Raw genomic sequence first — 22,129 nt, 5'->3', positions numbered from 1 at the left:
AGGATGTATGAATAAAATTGTAGGTGCCAAATTTCCACAAGCTAACCACTGCTATAGATACTATAGTAGTATAGTACTATAATATATAGGTTGTTGAGATAATTTTAGATTAGTATACTTACTTTGTAGCTTGTCAGAAATTTTTTTGAGATTTTATGATAAGTTCTTTAGTTGATAATTCAAATGTACTTCCACTGTTTTTGTTTTCGCTAATTTTCTATTGGTTTTCATTAACCAATAGCTTCATTTATACAAATTTGAAATGATATACATACATTATTTATGATCAATTTAGAAGTATTATAAGTATTGTAAATAATACTATATACTATATAGTTTACATGAGAAAATTAGAATTGTCAATGTCTACTCTGAACCTACAGGTAAATTATTTAAAGTAAGGAAACGGTAGAATACACCTGATATATAGCAGGGGTGGCCAGCGACAACTCGCGAGCCACCAAATATATTAATAAATATGGAAGAGTCAAAATGTAAAAAAAAAAATATACATAAATTCATATTAAAAAATTTTTTTTGTAAAAATGTTACGATAAGATGCGAGCCGCAAAAATCTATGACGTGAGTCGCGGTTTGGCCATCCCTGCTATATAGGAATAAAAGCAAAACTAAAGTAAACAAGTTATATAAAAAAAAATTCTATATTAATTATATACAGTTTATATATCACGAATGTTAATTAAAATGACCATGTACAACATCAATTTTACGATTACAATTGCAAATTAAAAAAAAATTGATTAAAATTACAATATACAACAAAATTATATACAAGAGCCTAAAATTGTACAACATTCATTTTGGTGCAATTTACATCTTATATACATTCATTTTTATGTTAATTTATCAAGTTCAATCGATACAAATACACATTATGATTTATCATTAATTGCACCTCAACATTTTTATTATTAAATTTATACAGAGTATTTTCTATGAAGGAAAAAAATAAGCGTAACAGTCACAACTTCACTTGAAACAATATCTAGAGTGAATTATCTTTTTTATGAAAAAAAAAACATAAAAAAAGACCATTAAAATTTAAAATTAACATTTTTTCTTAATACTATTTTAAATTATCTTTTGTTATAAGGTACTTTTAACATCAGCTATTATTTAAGTCGATAATGGTAACAGCCTATATCTAATTTTATTACAGATTTTTATATAATACATAATAAGTATGTATAAACATAAATATAAAATTACGTAGGACATTTATGAAATTGTACGTAGAAATTTAACAACATTTATTAAATAATCAATGTGATCTACAAAGAAAATAAAAAATTTAAATCAACACCATAAAAAGTTAAAAATTGTTATTCTTTGACATACAACTGAAAACAATAATTTTCTTTTTGAAACAATTTTTATAAAGGTTAAAAAAAATGCTCAAAATTAGTCTGTTAATGGTAAAAAAAAAAAAAAAAAAACAATAGGTTATGTGAACCAAAACCCAAATAAAAATAATTTATCTAAAATCATATTTGTTTACGTTATTTAAGTTGTGCGTGGTGTATGTGAATTAGGTGAAGAAGGTATGGTCAATACGGTAGGTTGCTGTTGTTGAGGAGCCATAGATACAGCAACTATAGAACCAGTTTGGCCTGATGAACTTTGTACACGTAATTGACCTTGACGTACAGACATTTGCTGACCTTGTTGAAATACAACCTGCAAAATATTAATTTATAAATGCAAAACATACTTGAACGAACAATATTAACTTTTTGAAAATAAATTTTTACATAATTGTAATTCATAAATATTATTATTGAAAAAAAATTAATTTTTTACTGTTTTGAAAGAAATAGGATATAAATTAAATTTTGTAAGGTGAAGTAGAATACATTTATGTAATTATAAATATGAAATTATAAATATTAAGTTGTCATAAAACATAAAACATTTTTCAAAATTGTTATTTTAATTATAAAAAATAAAAATAAAGCTAATTATTAAGTTGCAAATTATATAAAAATAAATTTTTATAAACATAGATATAGGTAATTCAAAATAATCATTATTCACTGTTAAAATAATAAACATTGCATTTTCAAACCTGAGATAGTATGTTAGAAGAATGGCCAGGATTTCCAGTAGTTTTAAATACATTAGTCAAAGAACATGGTTGTAATGTTGAACGAGCTGTTTCAATTCCGACACCAGATGTTCTTAATGTTTGAACTGGATTAACCACCTAAAATATTAAGAATACTTTTAAAGTTAGAAAATCGTAGAATTTAGCATTTAGGTTTATTTCCATCAGCTGACTCATATTTGGATGTAAATTAACTTTTAAGAAAATATTTTTTATTTATAATTTATTATAGAATCATTTAAAAATACTCCTAAATAATATACTAGTTCAATAGGTTATTTTGGTTCTAAAATTAAGATAAAAATAAGAAATTAGAAAATCTTTTCAGAAATATTTCTGTATCATTAAGAAAGTTAGTATTTAAAAAAATAAATTGTATTAATATATAATGGGTAAAAGTTACTGAGCAATTATTGAAAGGAAAATAGCAATTGCATAAATAGCACCCAAAGACGCATAACACCAGTAACATGAATTATAAATGAATTAACATGGTAATATAATATTTAGTATTAAACTAACACTTTAATTTATAACAGTAATAATACCTGAATTGCTTGTTTTAATGAAGTTTGAGTTGTAACTACTGGTAGTACTCTCGTTAGTCCAATACCAGAAGATTGTCCATGACTTTTTGCAATGACATGAGATATGACTTGACCTGCATTTGAATTTGATTGCATTGCAGTTATATTAGCACCAGAAACCTATAAATATATATTACATGGAAAAAATGATTAATTATGCAATAAAATAAAACAATTTTAAAACAGCAATATATTGAATTAAATACAGTATCACAAAATAAAAATGAATATGTTTTACAAATAAACAATATTTTGATTGATATTTTAAAGATTATGAAATCAGAACTTAATTTTTCCACATAAAAATACCTTAAAAATAGCAAAATTTTTAACAAAAATTATAGTAAGCTTTAAGAGTCAAAAACTGTTGTTTTAATAGGCTAAACAAACCACTGCTTAAATGCATTAAAAGGATGCCATTCATGCAGTGTCTTGTGACTTGTCTCAGTTTTAGACAGCTATCAGTTATTTCACATAATGTTTAAGCTATACAACTTTTTTGATGTTAGCCTTCATTTGAAATTCATCTATCTTCTTTTAAATGTTGATTTTAATAATATTTCTATGTTTAAATAAGTTATGAATAGACAAATATTACAATATAAAAATAATACTGCCAATACTCTTCACACATCTTGGTTTTTGTGAATTAAGTTAATCGTGTTTCATATTATTATTAATAACTTGTGAATTGAGTCCCAACTATATTTTACTATAATGTGAATTGAGTCCTAATTATATTTAATGCAGGTATTGTAAATGGAAGGGAAAAGTCAGAAGTCAGAAGTTGATTTAATAATACTCCTCAAAGGCAATAATCGTCAATAACTTTGACAATTCTTCTCCGCATTTTAGATTAAGATAAAATTACGTTATTAATATCCGTAAATTATCAAATATAAAAATTCAGATTTCTTACTTTCAAAATTAGCTCAAATATACCAGATTAGATGTGTTCAGAATTTTTTTAATATCCCAAAAAACTGTAGCGACAGTCTTTTGTAATATCATTAAAATGTCGCCCCCCCACCCCATCCCACAATTGTAATATTTTTTTTGTTATGATCATGACATGCTTCATAATTAAGTGTCCGAAATGCCCTATACAATATTGTTACCAATCAATTTTAATTTAGATCAATTTATACTAATTCTATATATAACAGAGTAAAATGAATTATTGTGATCATAAATTTATTGTGCTTTGTTATACATCAGAAAAACAGAGACAACACACATAAGTGTGGAGTCATCAAAGTTATAATTTTAGTCAACTATTAATAGTGCAATAAACTATTAGATAAAATAAATTAATGCAGTGAATATAGTTGTATATCATATATACAGTTCAAAATTTAAAATATCTATTTTTATAAATTAACTTTAAAATTTTATTCTGTAAATACTTACACTAACATTTTGGATATTTTGTTGTTTCATCATAGTCTGTAATTGTTGCATGGTCATTGTACTTGGTACACCCTTTGATTGAACAATTAATTGTGTTGGAACTCCAGTCTTACCGGCCACCTTTTATAAATAATGAAATTAGTTTATGAAAAATAAAGAAAACCAATTTATTTTTCATTCATTAAATATTTACCACAACTTGACTTAATTGAGTAACTTTTTGGGCAGGAATTTTTCTCTGAGTTAACATGGGCTGTTGAAGAGTAAGATGTCGAAATTGTTGTTGAGGATTCATGTTTTTTGTAGCAGTAGCAACACTTATAGCATTTTTGGCACCGGCTGAAAGCATCAGACTTTGTACAGATGTTTTAACTATTGACGGTCCTGCGGTCGCAATAGGTGATTGAACAGTAACAGTTTGTGCTTGTTTTTGTTGTAATAATTGATGTCTTTTAATAAAATTTGTAACATCAGTGTCAGTTATATTCCTAGTATTTAATGTGTTTTTGGGTCGAACATTAATAGTAGTTGGTGTTTGAGATGTTTGGACGGGTATGATGTTGGCAGTAGACGTTTTAGTAGCACGAGCACTAACCATTTTAACTTGTTGTTGTCTAGCTATGTTTTGTTGTTGTTGACGATACATTTGGATCTGAGATTGGGTAATAGTTTTGTTCATAGTAGTGACTACTGAAAATTAATAAACAAAAAAACATATGTAATTAACAAATAAGTGAAGTAAAACATAGTCATCATTCAGAGTAAGAGAATAAAAATCAAGATTTTTAGAAAGAGTTCTCATTTTTATATTTATTGACAAATCTAATAATACCTTTTCCGGTAGTTGAAGATGCTTGAGTTACAATGGAAGCCTGAGTGAAATTGAGTGCTCGTTGAACCGCAGCTGAATAATGTACAGACATTGGAATTGGAACCACTTTAGGACTAGTCTGAGGTATATTTTGTATATTTGCTTCCTAATAATAAAACAAAGAAATCATGAAGCAAAATCCACATAATGTGAATATAATGAGATAAAACTAGTTACTTGAACAATGGAAGGTGACGGGGAACTCATAATAATTCGATGTTGAGTCGTAGGAGAGGGTCTAACTGGTGCAGGACTAACAGTTTGAGCTGGAGGTAAAGAATTAGGCAGCTGAATAGATTTTACATTTTGTGGCTGTGGTTGCACTCTAACTGCTGTTGGTTCAGTATGCTGTTGCTGTTGTTTTTCCCTAATCATACGATCAGTACGACGGCTTATTACTTGCATTGGACCCAAAGGTACATTATAGTCTACATCATAATTTTCTTTTAATATTGCGATGTGACTAGCATTTGGAATTAAGGGCGTATTTGCCGATTGGCTGGGTACATATTGACTGTTGGTTCGACATAGAGGTTGTCGTTTAGCAGCAACAGACAATAAGCCATTAAAACGGGATATTAGTAGCTGAGTGTGTGTACGGTTCCCATCTGTTGAATATATCTGTGACGTACGTAATCCTCGATTAATTTTCTAAAATAATAAAGAAAATGATTTATAAATACAACTGCTATTTTACTAATACAATAACTGTAAAAAATTATATTATAATTAATAACATATGTTACTTTTTTCTGTTTTTTGAGTAATTGTTCCTGTAGCATACGACCTTCTTCTCGAGCTACTATCACTGACTCGTACCTAATAATAATAAAAGAAATAGAAATTAAAATTGAATTAATTAATCACAAAAATATTGAAAAATAAAATTATTTTTAACAAATTTTTCATTGGAGAATATAATAATTGTTTACCTATTTTTACATTGTTTAGGAGATCTATAGACTCGCGACATCATATTAACTAGCTCAGATACAAGGTCCCAATTAGGCGTATGGGCTGGGCATAATATTACTAAATTCAATGTCATTTCTTGCACTCTTTGAACAGCCTTAATAACGAACAAAATATAAAGCGTATAATAGAAATTACAAATAATCAAAAATAATACCAAACAATTACAATGAGACATACTTGCAGAAGTGCATAATCTTCATGTATAAGCCAGTCTGGTACATGAGGTGGTTCTGGAACAGGTCGAGCTGGTAAAGGTGGTTTTAAACTCGCTAAAGTCATGGTCATGGGCCTATTAATACCACGATATCGCTGAATACGTATATCATTACGCATCTTGAGCAATGCACTAGAAGCACGGTCAAACATTGATCGAGGTAAGTGTGGAAAAATATTTTCATTAGGTCTCCATTCACCAGCATTATTATCGCGTGTTCCATACACTGATTTAGTGCTTGAGGACAATGACACAGGTAAACTTGAACGATCTATAAAAATAAAATTAGTAATATAATTTGTGTTAAGAAAAAGTTAAATAACAAAGATACACAATAAATTTAGTTAATAGGGAATGGTTGGTTATAAAATATCAATATTTTTTAATAGTTACAGTGAGTTAACTCAAATAGTAATAATAAGATAATACAATAGTAACTATAGTAGTTACAAAATGTAGAAAATGATTACATACTGTTTATAAATGTGACATCAGTTCTTGGTCGTTTTCGAGCAGATGGCATGGGAGGTAGTTGAGCTTCTGTCATTGGTATATAAGAATACTGACTGAAGTATAATGGGTCATGATAGATTTCATTTTCTCCTGACCATGGTCCAAGGATTAAATTCTTAAAATGGATTAAAATGAGTACATTTTTTCCCATGTAAATATAATTAAGTCAACTAACCTTTGGTACATCAGATTTTTTTGAGCCAAGATTAGGATAAACAATCTGCAAAAATAAAAAATAATACTCAAGAATTAATTTAAGATCAGATGAACATTATTTAAATAGTATTGTATTTAATTACATAATTTTTAAATTTATCTATAAAATGTACAGGATTAAATAGAAAACTAATTGATTATAAATATTAATTCAATAAACACAAGTATTAACATACAACAAAGTAACATAATTCTACACAAAAAATACTGTATATCCCATGTCACAACATATGATGTTCAATTATTTCAATGTTCATATCAAATCTTTAATATGTTGTAAATTGTATGATTTTATAAATAAACCTAATTTTCTGAGGTTTTAACTTAATCTTAATTATTATAACTATTATCATTAACCAGTATTTTTTTTTGATGTGAGAAAGGGATTAAAGTACATAATAGTAGAAATGAAATCATAATGAATATAAGTTATCTATGCATTTATTGTTATTATACTTAAAAATAATTTATTGTAAAGTTGTTGATGCTTGATGGAGAAGTATTAAATTTATAAAAAATTATTTAAAAAACAAACAGCCAACTAAAATGAATTAATAGACGAGTTTAAATATATAAAAGTTCTTAAGATTATGCCAGATATACATGTCATGTGTTTTATAAACGACAATATAGTAAATTTTGGTTCGGCGGAACCAATTTTGTGTTTTGTTTAAATATTAGAATGAAATGAATTATTATCAAACTTAGAGAAATGATCAATCTGCATTATCATCAGTTCATGATAGCGATTTATAAGTTTATAAAATAATAATAATAATTAACAACTAAATCTATTCTGAAAAAGTTGGATTTATGAAAAATATACTAATGAAAATTGACATTGAAATGTATTAACATTTACATTAACAGCTACACAAAAAAATATTACATTTTTAATTTATTTATATATTTATTAAATGTTTTAAGTTAAAAATTAAAAAAAAATATTGTATCACTAACAGTTCGATATAATTATCGTATATTTATTGAACATTTTCTATACTATTTACAAAATTATACCATTAAAAACAAAATGTGTTTAAAACTTTAATAATACTATTACTTTACTATAATACCAATATAAAATTTTATTGGGCTACTAACTTCTATGATCTGGATCGGAGGGCCAGGATTTCTGCCTAGGCCCTTATACTGTGTTACCCAAAAATACAATATAAAATTATTGGGCCTCAGAAAATAATTCCTGGTAGGGCCCTCGGGTACCCAGGCCAACCCTGTCTGACATATTTTTAATCATTCCTCAAGAGTCATACAAAAAAATTATAAAACAAACGCAAAAACAATGTATTTAAATAAAAAAAGTTTGTTATCAAAAATATTAGAATGAAATTGTATTTATAAATGTTATGCTAGGGATAATTTTTCAACTAAGGACTTATATCGCATATTATTGAGATTTTGGAGCATAGTTACATTTAAACTCAAATACTTAATATTGAAGAATTTACAAGGCCTTATCAAAAAGTATCTACCCAGTATCCATTTATAAGTATTAAACTAAACATATAAATTATGTGTTAACTAAAATATAGGTATAAGTACGATATGAAAAAACCATAGATTTGATTCAAATTAACCATATACCTCATAACATAAAAACATCTAAAATTGTATCCAAATATCTAAGAAAACAGTAATTATAGATTATGTTTAAAAAAATTTAATTAAGGAAATTAAATATTGCGAGTAGCTGTGGCATATTTACCTTTTTTTATTGGAGGGGAAGGGGGAGGGGTGTATGAAAAGTCTATTACATTATATATTTAAATGTATGTAAATGAAATCAAGCTTTCTGTTCTTATATGTTAAATCATTAATTGATGATAATCCCTAAGAGGGGACCCCAATCCCCTCCCACTACAAATTAGTAAATATGCCACTGGTGAGTAATAAATATTTTATTTAATTAAAGAACGCCTTGAATATAACACATCACGGTAAAATTCTAAATATCAAGGAAAATAAAACATTTTATCTTAATTTTATGCACTAAATTCCCCATTACTTTGTTATTTAGAAACTATGATTTATAAAAAAAAATATCAATACTAGTTTTGAATTTCCATTATTCCACAACCAAAAACCTTTGTAAGTCCATGTATTAGGGTTTAACAATAAGCTAGATTAATAAGGGGTAAAAACCTATTCAAATTATTAGTAATTAAAGAGTTCAGACTTATACTGGCAAAAAAATTTAACCAGATAATATGGTGTTAAAGAACTGGAATTTTCTAATAAATAAACTTATCAAAAAATAATTTGTTTAGTAAAACAAACAATCTAAGAAAAATTTAAATTAATTAATGTTTTTCAATTAAATGTGAGAACGCAGAAAAAAATTTTGGGGGGATGGGGGCAGCTTTTTATACAAAAGTGTTTGTGAGAAAAAGAGTGTTTTATGTATTCTTTAATAAGCATAGGAATTGTGTAATGATGTTTTTGACTAAGCAATTAAAGATTTGTTTATTTCAGATATAATAAGACTTATGTACTATTTCAAAAATAAGCATGTTCTGTATCTGTTACATTATTCTGAATCAAAATGTATGGTCTGTAATATTTTAATTTCATCAAATTTAACTTTTAAAAACTTCTTTGGAATATCAACACCTTATAAAATCTATCTTTCACTGTATCATTTAACCAAAACGCACGTACAAGTAACCAGTATTGAACCACATATTAAATCATTGAAACTTCCAGAAGTTAATATATTTTTAAAATTTCATACTGTTGTGGATAACTGTTTATTTACACTTAATTCAAGAAAAGGGGATTGGAAGCAGTGATTTTCTGTCTTTGTCTAACACACGTGGAACATAGCTATACACCTGACAAAAATTAAGATACTTCTAGTTGTTTGATTAAATATGTAAAGATGTTTTAATTGGTACACAAGTTTACTTTGGTTCGGTCAAAGCACTTTTTCAATTATTTTATTACTTTAAATTTTATAAACTTGTCAATTTTTATTATTAAATATATTAAAAATATGCTGTGACCGATGCAAAGTAAACTTGTTTACCAAATCAAACATCTTTACATATTTTAAATCTAACAACTAGAAGTACCTTAATTTTTGTCAGGCGCGTATAGCTATTTTTTCATATTCCACGTGTGTAAGACGACAAGACAGAAAATCACCGCTTCCAATCCTCTTACTAAATATATTGATGGCGAAAAGACAACACGCAATTATTTGTCAATCCCTTGTAAGTGAAACACAAGTAAGTCATAAAAAGTGAAGACAAGCCCTTAAAACTACTTGGCCGCTGACAACATTTCTAATTTAAGCAGGGTATGATTACGATATAATTTTATTTTATTGTTGTTAACAAGGATCATAATTTTATGTAGAATTATTGAAAATAATTTGGGGGCCGAATGGCATCCTACTACATTAGTTTGGCAAAACTAATGTCATGGGGCCAATATTGTGTAATTAATGGTTCAAACATTTTATGTAATTGAAAATACACAACACTAACCAAAACTCAATTTTGCAAGTAAAAATGCAGCACACACACAAAAAAAAAATTTGTGAATTTGTAAATACATTTAAAAAATTAAGAGTTAATGAATAATTCAATAATTTAAAACATTAATCACAATATGAAGATACTTAAAATAAATATATAGTGATATATTAATTTGATGTTCATTAGATAATTAGATAAATATTGTTTTAAAGAATACTCAAACCCTTTTTTTTTTTTTCGAAGAACATTATGATGAGTGACAAAAATATCTATACCATAACTGCTTGTTTTTTCTTTAAATACTATTAGGCAACTTTGACTTTAATATAAGTGAGAGAAGCATAAGTTCAGACTTTGTATGATTGATGATGACTGTGATCATATTAATATTTTATTTGTATCAAAATGTTGAAAGAAGTCGCCATCAAAATTTGACAAGATGACCAAAATCCACAACAAAGGTTTAGTTTTATTTATTAGCACAATTGTGCTATGATGCATTCATACATTAACTTAAATGCTACACATTTTATTTATTTGCTGAACAATTTATTACCTTTTATTTAATAATTGTTGTCAGCATCATCATATCATCAGAAGTCGTCTTCTCTTGCTCTCTGTGCGATACGATGTTTTTCTTTATTTGTTTCGGATAGTCTCATTTGCCAGTCCTGTTTGGACTGGCAAGGAGGGGCTTGTGTTTTGGTGACAACCTCTATGCCAGACCAAACAAAAAAACGATCGGCTTAAGATTTCCAATTTTAGTAAAATTGTATTCTTTTTTTTTTAATGAAATACTAGTTTCAGTATAAGATTATATTTAAAAACTTAGATAAAAATAAGATTCTAAATCAACGCACTGCGAGAGCTAGAGAAGAGTTTGCTTCTAATGAGGGACACCAAAACAGAGCCCAACCTTGTGGAGAAGCTATCAAGAAACATAAAAAGAAAAACAACCATAACACATGAAATTAAATATATTTTTAATTTTATATAAAAATGTACAGTTGTTTACAAAATGAAAACTAACTTGTCTTGTATGTTAATAACCATAATTTGTTAAGATAAAAAAAACTTCTCTATTGGGAGAGAACAAAACAAGTTAAAAACATTAAATCTAAAAATAGTAGTTTATAATCGTTGATGTCTAAGACCATAACTGCTTGACTTCTTCGGTTTTGTTTCTAAGTGCCATTTCTCTGTATTCTTAGTAGTAGAATTTTTATTTTTTTTCTTCCTACTACTACCTATGTTTTTAGTTCTAATACTATGTCGTTTGTTAACCTGAAATTTATTGATGAATGTCAAATCCACAGAATCATCTTCTCCATCCTCAGAATCCGGGAGTTTACGTTTCTGATTCATTCTTTCTTCTGTACGTTTAGCTGCTTGTTGTTGTTCTACTTTCCATTCTTGTTTTTGTTGTTCTAATTCTGCTTCAGCAGCAGCTACTTGCTTAGTTGCCCAATCCATCTCATTATTCTCCATTAGTCTTATAGCCCATTTTTCAATACACGATAACTGAGAAAACCAAATAATTTAAAATGATTAGTATCATAAATATTTAAAAATATATTCAACTGAAAAACAAAATAAATATAATTATGAGACAGTATATTATAATTTATTAAGCATAATTAATTTTAAAAATTGTTTCTCATTTATACCTGTTTTTCTAATGCTTGAACTTCCATATCTGCTTTACTTAATTTAACATCAGTTTGTTCTACTATAGGGATAGCTTCATCAAATTCAGCCAAATCTGCAACTGCTTCCTCTTTGGCAGTTTTAGCTGCCGCAACATCAGTCTCATCTTCTGCAGCTGCAAGAGCCGTTTCAAATACATTAATAGCATTTCTATCACCATCACTTGTACTATGAGAATGAGAAAATTCCGATTCCAATATGTGAACACTTCGTTGTTCATCAGTAGTGTTGACTTGAAAAAGATCTTGGATTGTAGTCTAAAAATAATAGTAATAAAATAGGAACTTTAAACACCACGATAATCAATAAATGAAACAGACTAAGATGTTTTAAAAAAAAATATGTAGCTTAATAAGTGAATAAATTAAGATTGATAATTTTAACAATTTAAATAAATAAATAAAGGAAGTACAAAAAATGTATACTTACAGATTTGAAGAAGGAAGCAGTAAAATTACCACCTTCTATGGCTAAATCTCCTAACAATCTCTTTTGGTTAGCTTTTTTAAGAATATTCTCTTCAATAGTTTTTTCACTAATTAACCTAAAGAAAAACAATGCAAATTTAATAGATTATATTAAGAAAAAAAAAAGACAATTATACCTATAAATGTGAACATCTCTAGTTTGACCTATACGATGACAGCGATCTTGAGCCTGAGCATCCATCGTAGGATTCCAATCACTATCATAAAATATTACAGTATCCGCTCCAGTGAGATTAATGCCGACACCGCCAGATCGCGTTGATAAAATAAAACAAAAATACCTCTTGTCCGCATTAAATCTCTCCATCAAAAGCTATAATCAATTTATTACTTAATAAAAAAAAAAAGACAATAAATTTATTAAAAATTTACCTGTCGAGTTTCAACCTTCGTTGTACCATCTAACCGTAAATATATATACCCATGAAAATTGAGGAATGCTTCTAGGATATCTAACATTTTTGTCATTTGAGTGAATATAAGTACTCGGTGGTGACCCATTTTTAATTCACGTAGCAAATAATCAAGTGACTGCAATTTACCACAGTCATATTGGATTAGCCTTTGATCAGGAAATAAAACACTCATGGCGGAAATAATGGGATGCAATGCATTTAAAGTTGGTTTTATGTCTTTTTCTAATAACGATGAATCATTTTGAAGAAATTGAAATTCAGTTTTTGGAGTTCTTCCTTGAACAGCAGGCACATAAACAATAAATTGTTCAAAAGAATCATGTAATTCTTTCATTCTACTATCTAATGTTTTTACTGATTCGGACAAAGCAACTGCAGTCATATAAGACATACGTTGTATATGAGCAGAATACTGAGCAACAACAGATAATACATTATTAGAACCAAGCCAAAGCCAAGGATTTCTTTCTACTGAATCTGAACAACCAACATGACCAGAAGATGCATCAAATCTTATAAAGTCTCTTAAATCTTGACCATACACTACATTTGTAGCACCATCTATTCTTTTGTTATTTATAAATAATAAATTATTTATTTTTAATTTTCTCCTCAAAATTCGTTTTTCTTCTAAATTTGGCTGAAAAATTAAACCCAAATATTTTAGTGTTAAACGATAAACCAATGAATATAACAAAACTTACATCATGGAAAATAATGTTATCGGTAAGTTCTTTATTAGATTCTATTAAAGGCGCAGGTTTAGATATTGATGAACTTTTTGAAAACGAGTTGTTTAAAACGTCATTCTTATTACGTACACTTGTTACACTTTCATTTGCAACATTAATACATTTATATGAATTTGATTTACCTTAAAAAGTAAAAAAACATAAATATTATAATGACATAATTTATATATATTAATGTTTTTATTTTAGAAGCAGGTGTACTGTCAAAATAAAAGATTAATAAAATGTATACATTATAACATTTCTAAAACATCACTCTAGACAAAAATTTCTATAATAAAGCAGTTCTTATGACGGGTAGAAAAATTTTATTGCTTACAGACACTGAATACATAATTTAAAATCTGTCATTCATAAAAGCTGTACAAAAATATACAGTGCTGAAAAATAAGAGTACAAGTAACAAAATCATTTATTCACACCATACCCTTCATGTATACAGGAAAATCTATGGTGATCACATAATATTTATTTCATAACTAACAAAAGCTAAAAGTTTTTTGTTTATTGTTATATTTTTAGGTGGCGTAGACCAAGAACTGTAAGGATGACACAGGAGCTCCTATACTTTATATAATAATAGGTTCCTTACAATAGTATGGTTTTTTTTTTAGCAAATTTTAAAATAAATCAAATATGGTGAATAATCATTAAAAATTAAGTTAATTTAATCTATCTGCTAAATACCGAATATCATCAACAATTATAAATAAATGACGATGTAAATGTAAACATTAGCATAATAATATAGCATTGGTGCAAAAATTAGTATTCATAAGAATAAAAATTGATCTACAATGCATTCAGTAATAGGAGTAGGTTTGAAAATATGTATGTATTTCACTAAGAGAATGTGTTACTTTACATATGGCTAGCGCAAAAGTGAATTTGGGCAGTTATAGTAGGCTATACACAATGAGAACTATTGAAAGATAATATTGCAACATAAAATTCAATATCATAAGCTTGATACTTATTATCTTATTAGCATCAGAGGAACAAAAATGAAATATAATTTATTTGTCAAATAACTTAAATATTTCTGATTTTTTTTTAATAAGATTACTTTATAACTAACCTTGTATTGAACCATTACATTTAGGAATAGAAGTTAATAGTTCTTGACTTGGCACATGTTTTGTTCGATTATTTACCACAATAGGATCACAGTATTTGTTTTCATTAATATATTGTTTGATTTGATTTAATTTAGGAGTTAATGATAATATATCTAAAATAATTAATTCCATTAAGTTTAATAATAAATAAATAAGTTGTAAATAAAACTACATACTCGTATATGCTGGAAGTCTTGATATATTACTATCAATTGATCTTAGTTTTAAATCTTTAAAAAAAAAAATTCAAGGAATTAAGAAAAGGATTATAGTTAAATCACACAATTAATGTAAACTCACCTCTTATTCCTTTTTCTGCTAAAAATTTTACGATTGGTAAATTATGTTTAAGTCTGACATTAACTAATTTATTTTGTGGATTGCATAAATTAATCTAAAAAATATATCATACATATTTAGGTTTTGTTAATATCAATAGTTTCATTAATAAAATTATTACCTTGCTCATTCTAAGGTTTAAATTTCATATAAAGTATATTTCTTGAAATAACTAACTCTTTGCAATTCAAACAAAGGACGAACAACTAACTTTAATACATAATATAATAATAATAATTACCTTAGAGATGATATTTAAGTTTTTAGGCAGCTTCATGTTAAAATTCATTTTAATTTTAGGAAGTCTTATGGGCGTATCAGGTAAAGTTTCAAATTGTTCATATGCACAATTTGGTAACTGATAACGTTTTAAACGATGAGCTGCCCACGCACTCATTAATCGTTCTAAGTTTGTAAATAGTAAATTAACAGAACTTAAATCAATCTCCTACAACAATGTATTAATAAAGTTGTTATGATACATTTTATAAATTCATTATAATATAATATGGAATTGCTTACATTATAGGGATCATATTCCATTATATTAAATATAGAACGAGGGACTGTATATGTGAGAGCTTCCATTTGAAATGGAGAAATAGTTGGACGAGGTTCAAACAAATTAGGATGATTGCAAACTTTCCTAAGTTGCATTAGAACATTGATAACACTTAACATATTACCACTTGCAAGGGTTTCTTTCGTCCTACAAAATAAGAAAAGTCAATACACTTTCAAGTCTAAAATAAAAAAAAAAAACAATAATACAAAACTATAAAACATACTTAGCTCTTGACATGAAGTCATCATACAGATAGCGTTGACGTTTAGATAATCTACACATAATGATATGCTCATACTTTTTAGGCAACTGTTTTTCAACTTCACATTTCAATCTCCGGAGAATAAAAGGTCTCAAAACTTTATGCAATTTTTTTATAATGTTTTCATTATATTCTGCATTTCCTTCAATCATCCCAGTAACAGGGTTTGAAAACCACTCTTTGAATTCTCGATGAGATGCAAACAAATTTGGCATTAAAAAATGCATTAAGGACCATAACTCCATTAAATTGTTCTGCAAAGGTGTTCCTGTTAAAAGCAGTCTTCTTTCAGATTGAAAATTTAATAAGAGCTGCCAACGCTGAGATTTGAAATTTTTTATGTTTTGAGCCTCATCAAGAATTAAATATTTCCATTTCTTTCTTCGAAAACTCTGATGATCAGTTATTACTAATTTATATGATGTTATACAAATATGGAATGTATTTGGTTTAGTCCAACCAACTCTCTTATTTTTTCGTTCTTTAACAGAACCATAATAAGTTAAAATTTTAAAACTAGGACACCATTTTTTTATTTCCATTTCCCAATTAAGCATTACAGATGTAGGAACTACAATTAAATGAGGACCCCAATCTTCTGTAAAAAATAAAATGTAAAAATAACAAATAATATTATAATAAATTTACATATTTATAAAACTTAAAAACATTGCACAATACATACCTTTTTCACAAGCCAAATGAGCTAGTAAAGCAATGGTTTGAATAGTCTTACCAAGACCCATTTCGTCAGCTAAAATACCATTTAGATTTTGTTCATACATTGTAACTAACCAGTCAAGGCCTATGTGTTGGTATTCTCTAAGTGTATTTCTTAGTAAAAATGGAACTTTAGTAACCACCTAAAAGTTGTTGATAAAATAATATAAAATAATATAATATAAAGATTATTTCGATTTTTAAGCTTACACTTGTAGAAGATAATGTATTTCCTTTTGGTTGGATACTTTCAGCTAATGCTGTCACATCATTTATTTCTTTGTCCGCATTACAGTCACTTGTACCATTGAGCTGTTATATTTAAAAATTTAATTATTAGTATGTCATAAATTTAACAATGATATTTTAAAATTTAAAAATTTACCATTTTATTAGGAGATTTACGCAATAAATATTTTATACTAATATCGGTAGAATTGATTTCTTCTTTAGTACTGTGGTCGGATTGACTACTTTCCTCAGCATCATCAGACTGATCTTTGTTATTTGGTAACTGAACTTTGTACTTTGCCAAAAGTTGTTCAATAGTCATTTCATTTTCAGCCTATTTTACAAATAAAACAAAAGATTAAATAGAACAGTAAAAATATATAGGTAAATAAAGAAGGCTTAACAAAGATAATCAGCACATTTAGCCTGGAGTATATACTCCGTTTCAAGAGAGAAGGTACACGTTTTTTCGTCCGTCGATGCGCATCTCCCACCAATGTCGCCCGTTCGTTCACGATCGTAAAATGTTCCGGCTGCGGTCGGCAACGACTCGTTCGCATACGTAGTTAGCGCTGCTAACGTACATAACAAAATTTAAACGGCAACTAAACGTTACACCGAATGTTATCGGGGTGTATAATCGATTTGGCTAGCCGCCGGGCAGTAAAAAGTGGGGGAAATTTGGCCTCCGCGCTGTTTGACGGCGGCAGTCGGATGCGCGACTCGTGTACCTTCTCTCGTGAAACGGAGTATAGTACAATCACATAAAAAATAACAGATTATTATGAGAATTATATTATAAACATAATAAAAGAATTCCAAATTGTTGTATTTGAACCCAATATTTAATGATAAATCAGTAGGACAAGAGAATTAAATATGAATAAATAAATAGACCAAAAATCACGAAACTAAGAAACTATCCTAAGTAATGATACAAAGAAGAACTAATTTGCTAAAAACATTAGTCGGCAAGTAGAGTACAATTAATGTAACTTGACAAAAAAAGATCAAACAATTGAAAACGCTAGATAAAAAATTTATAAGACTTTTAAGTGTTTAAAAGTACCTCTAATTCAGCAATTTCCATAGAATGATCAACTCGACCATCTTCTTTTTCTGCAAGCTGTAAAGTTTCTTCGTCATCACTCCAACTGGAATTTGAGGCTTCAAAGTCCTCATCTTCACTTTTATCACTTGGTATCTACAATGAAACACAAGTATATTAAATTATTAAGCAAAAAAATAAATAAAAATATTCACAAACCTCATCAACTGCTTCATTTTCTTTTGTTTCTAAAGCTTTTGGTATTTCTTCATCGATTCCATCAATTGATAATTTAGATTCTTGTTTTATCATATCAATATTATTTTTACACTCAATTGTGGCATTTGGTATTTTGTCTTGATCTATAGTAGTAGTATCATCATCAGAAGACGAATGAAAAGTATTTATTTTACCTAACAAAAATGATTATTGTCAAGTATTACAGCAATAAAAACAATTATAACTATAATTTTTTTTTCAACACTAAATTGTATTTAAAAAAAAAAATTGCTTAATAAAATAATAGTTTTAATATATTATAATAAGTTAATAATTTTATTGTACCATCATAAACCATAGGTGAATTTTGCGTTGTGGTAATTAAAGAACTATTTGCAGATTTCATTAAACTTTCAGCAACCAATGTTGACATTTTTTCAGTTTGATCAACAATAAAATTTAAATGTTCATCTAATGCAATTTTTCTTTGTTCCTCCAATTTAGTTGATTGCTTGAACAGAAGTAGCTAAACAAAAACAAAAATTGTATTAGTTTATAAAAATATTTTTTTCTTTAATATCATAGGTTATTGATTTTTAATTTAATTTATTTTAAAATACTTACCTTTTCAACATTACTCCAAAATGTTTTTATCATTTTAGCAATAAATCCAGTTATTCGCTTTTGATGCATTTCAGATGCTTTAGCTGCTTTTTGAGCTTCGATTTTTTTTTCATGGAAATGCTTCATAACCATTTTAGCACACTAGAGAGTACATTTAAGTATAAAAGTTTGAAAAATTGTTGTAAATCCAATAATTTGAAATGTAAAATAATACTTGTTTAGCTGCTTTTTTCTTCCATTTGCGTTCTTGGGCAAAATCAGTAGCGAGCCATTGCATTTCTTCCAAAAGATAGTCATGGTGTGCTTTATTCCTTGGAGGTTCATAAATTTTAGGCAGTCTTTTTTCACTCCACAAACCATCACGCTGTAGTTGATTGATTTTTTGAATAATTTGTGCTTCCTAAATAAAATATTGAATAAAAAAAATAAATAAATAAATACAAATTAAACATCAAAAAACCTTTATAATGCAACTAACCCATTTCACTCTTTCAAATACTTGATCAGGTTGATTTTCATTAGACTGCCGAGGTGTATGAGACGAATTAGGAAGTTCTTCAGCAGGTGAATTAGGAGATATTAATTTATTGGATTCTAAAAATTTAATTATTCAACATAACAATTTAAAAATTTAAATAACCATAATAAAGAATAATATATCAAAAATGTTTCTTATTCTAATCAGAGATAACATAACATTTTCAAAAAAGTAAGAGCAACAAAAGGTTTAGTTGTACAAGAAAATAATTTTTATATATAACAATGCATTTATTTTTAATATAACATACTTTGATTATAGTTAAATTTTTACTTACTAGTGTCCGAAATTGGAACATGTGTTTCCTGTGGTTCGGACGCTTGTTTGTCCAGCCACAGTTTAAGGTCGGCAAATGGATCACCATTGAATAGAGGTTCGTCATCACATTTAACATTCGCCATAGACCATACATGCTGATCATTGAATACCTGTTCAACTTTTTCGGGGATGAAATCATGAATTTTCGACAACGACTGTACTTCGTCCAATTCTCGTTGGGATTGAGCGAGTTTTGCACGTACAGTTTCCAATTGTTCAAACACCATTTCACAAGTACGTTTAATCTTTGCTGAAGTGCACATTTCCAAAGCTTCAAACTCTTTGGCTGCTACCAGAAAAAAAAATTAATAATAACGATGTCCGCAGGTTAAGTTAAATAGCTATAAAAATTAAAAACATACATTCCGTTGAGTATTTACGCTTTCTTGTACTCTGATTTTGACTATCCAAAGAATCATCATGGTCAGAGTTGTAGCTGGTGTTTTCAACATCATTTGTTGAGCCATTTACACCAATTAGATTATCACAATTACTTGGTATAAAATTTACACCAGATGTCACCTAAAAAATAAGATAAATAATACATAATCATGTACCAATAAGATATAAACAGAACATAAAAATTTTAAATCAAATAGAAAATAATAATAACAATTTATTTTATAATTTAGAAAACAATATTTTAAAAGTATACCTCATTAATCAATATTTTAAACATTATAAATCTTAAATTTAGTTTTTATTTAAATTAAATAACAAAAATTGTGAGTAATGATGTTATATAATTTTCTTATCGTAAAAGTTATGTGATTCAATTTATTGATGAATTTAACTGATTACATATCTTATCAAAACTAAGTAAACAGTGATTTAACACAAATACGAACATACAATAACTGTTATAAACCTTTTGAATGATTGAAAGACAATATTAAGATAGGTTTAAAATGTTATTTTAATTAAGTGATAGGAATCTCTTTTAAATATTTACTTAAAAAAAAAAAAAGAATACTAATATTAACACTATGAATACAAAATTAAAAATTATTTACCTGATGGCCATTCCCATCATATTTATTATGTTTGTGACAATCAATGGTCCCAGCTCCCAGTTGGGAAGCAGTGGCCATAAATGATTTTAGGTTCTGAACAATTATTAATCGCTTTTGGGTTATCCATTTAGTTTATCTAAGGCAAAAGCAAAACAATAGATTAATTCAATACAATGAAATGTTATAACAATTATTTATATAAAATTGAATTTTTAACGTTTGTATGATTCTTGGTAGACATCAACATTATAGTATTATTTAAGGAAGCGCAGAACAAAACTTGAGATTTAAAAAAAAAAAAAAAAATTCTAGTTAATTAAATTTTAATTCAATTTGTTTTGAATAAATGTATTAAAAAATCATAGTAAAATACTTAAAACACCTAATATAAATGAATCGGAGTTTATATTGGGGTAATAATTAATTATATGCATTAAATCATATTAATTAGAGTATGTTATTAAATTATTTAAAAGAACCATTGTACTTATTGCTCAATAGGATTAGTTAAATTATTTTACATTTTAATTGTAATATTTGAATATTAATAGAACCAATATTTAACCAAATTTTAAAAATATATACAAGTATATATTCTTTTTTAACAGAAATAACAAGCACATGTTGATTTACCCTCCAAATAGGGTAAAGCTAATAGGAATAAGGGTGAGTTTTTTACGATCCTACATCAATTTTGTAAACTAGAAGTACAGTAAATGATAGAGTTGACAACAAAGTTAATAGACAATTAATCCTTTTAATAATAAATTAACAAAATTTAACATTATCTAGAGATTAGAGGTTATGTTTTGAAAACAGAAATTCAATAATAACACAAATAATAATAATAGGCGGGATAAATTAATATTTGATAAAAATGTATCGCCGACTAGATTTTCGACAATCCGGTGAAAAAATAGTACACAAAGTGTTATTCCTACAACTTAGATGAGCGTATTAACTACCAAAGGCACCAGAAAAACAATAACGCGATGAAAAAACATAACGGAAGGAAATGGCGGGTCGGCCATTTTGTGCGCGCCGGATGAGACAGCCACCGAGATGCTTACCAAGATCGAAGCGATTACCCTCCATCGGTCGCAAGCCATCACACGAGTCTGTTCAGACGATTACCGCACATTTTGCACGCACAATACTAGAACATGACACGGTGCGCACAATGAATTTCATAATAGCAACACACGGGATCGAAAAAACGTACTGACCGATTCCCCGGACAAATTTCACGTAAAGAGACGCACGACAATATGGCGTCCGGCGGCGATCGACTACGAGAATTCGCTGTTTAGTGGGCGCAGCTAGTACGGGCCGATCGAGAGTGAGCGCCCAACAGCAAAAC

At 27.6% G+C, this 22,129-nt stretch overlaps 1 protein-coding gene across 4 annotated transcripts; it reads right to left on the bottom strand.

Annotated features, from left to right (window-relative positions):
* Positions 1–425: 425 nt before the first annotated feature.
* Positions 426–22,103, bottom strand: LOC132929255 (helicase domino). 4 transcript variants are annotated; one of them, XM_060994467.1, is made up of 37 exons: positions 21,840–22,103; positions 20,770–20,905; positions 20,119–20,278; positions 19,716–20,045; positions 19,379–19,494; positions 19,115–19,300; positions 18,901–19,041; positions 18,622–18,802; positions 18,277–18,470; positions 18,079–18,213; positions 17,164–17,343; positions 16,989–17,090; positions 16,744–16,921; positions 16,020–16,656; positions 15,754–15,940; positions 15,473–15,679; positions 15,193–15,286; positions 15,069–15,122; positions 14,853–15,005; positions 13,727–13,896; positions 12,979–13,662; positions 12,723–12,919; positions 12,548–12,662; positions 12,079–12,375; positions 11,696–11,932; positions 6,871–6,915; positions 6,657–6,810; positions 6,146–6,453; positions 5,926–6,062; positions 5,740–5,812; positions 5,171–5,644; positions 4,955–5,099; positions 4,316–4,812; positions 4,129–4,242; positions 2,674–2,832; positions 2,087–2,224; positions 426–1,698 (listed from the first exon to the last, which is right to left on the bottom strand). In XM_060994467.1, the coding sequence occupies exons 2-37, from the start codon at positions 20,845–20,847 to the stop codon at positions 1,525–1,527; spliced, it is 7,431 nt and encodes a 2,476-aa protein (XP_060850450.1). In that variant the 5' UTR covers positions 20,848–20,905; positions 21,840–22,103; the 3' UTR covers positions 426–1,524. The 4 variants fall into 4 exon arrangements, with proteins under 4 accessions (XP_060850450.1, XP_060850449.1, XP_060850446.1 ...); XM_060994466.1 differs by having other exon boundaries at positions 4,123–4,242; positions 4,316–4,809; XM_060994463.1 differs by having other exon boundaries at positions 4,123–4,242; positions 21,840–22,102.
* Between the last annotated feature and the right edge of the window lie 26 nt (positions 22,104–22,129).

The sequence above is a fragment of the Rhopalosiphum padi genome, chromosome 4, assembly GCF_020882245.1.
Source record: "Rhopalosiphum padi isolate XX-2018 chromosome 4, ASM2088224v1, whole genome shotgun sequence".
NCBI lineage: Eukaryota > Metazoa > Arthropoda > Insecta > Hemiptera > Aphididae > Rhopalosiphum > Rhopalosiphum padi.
This window is presented reverse-complemented; position numbering and strand designations above follow the sequence as displayed.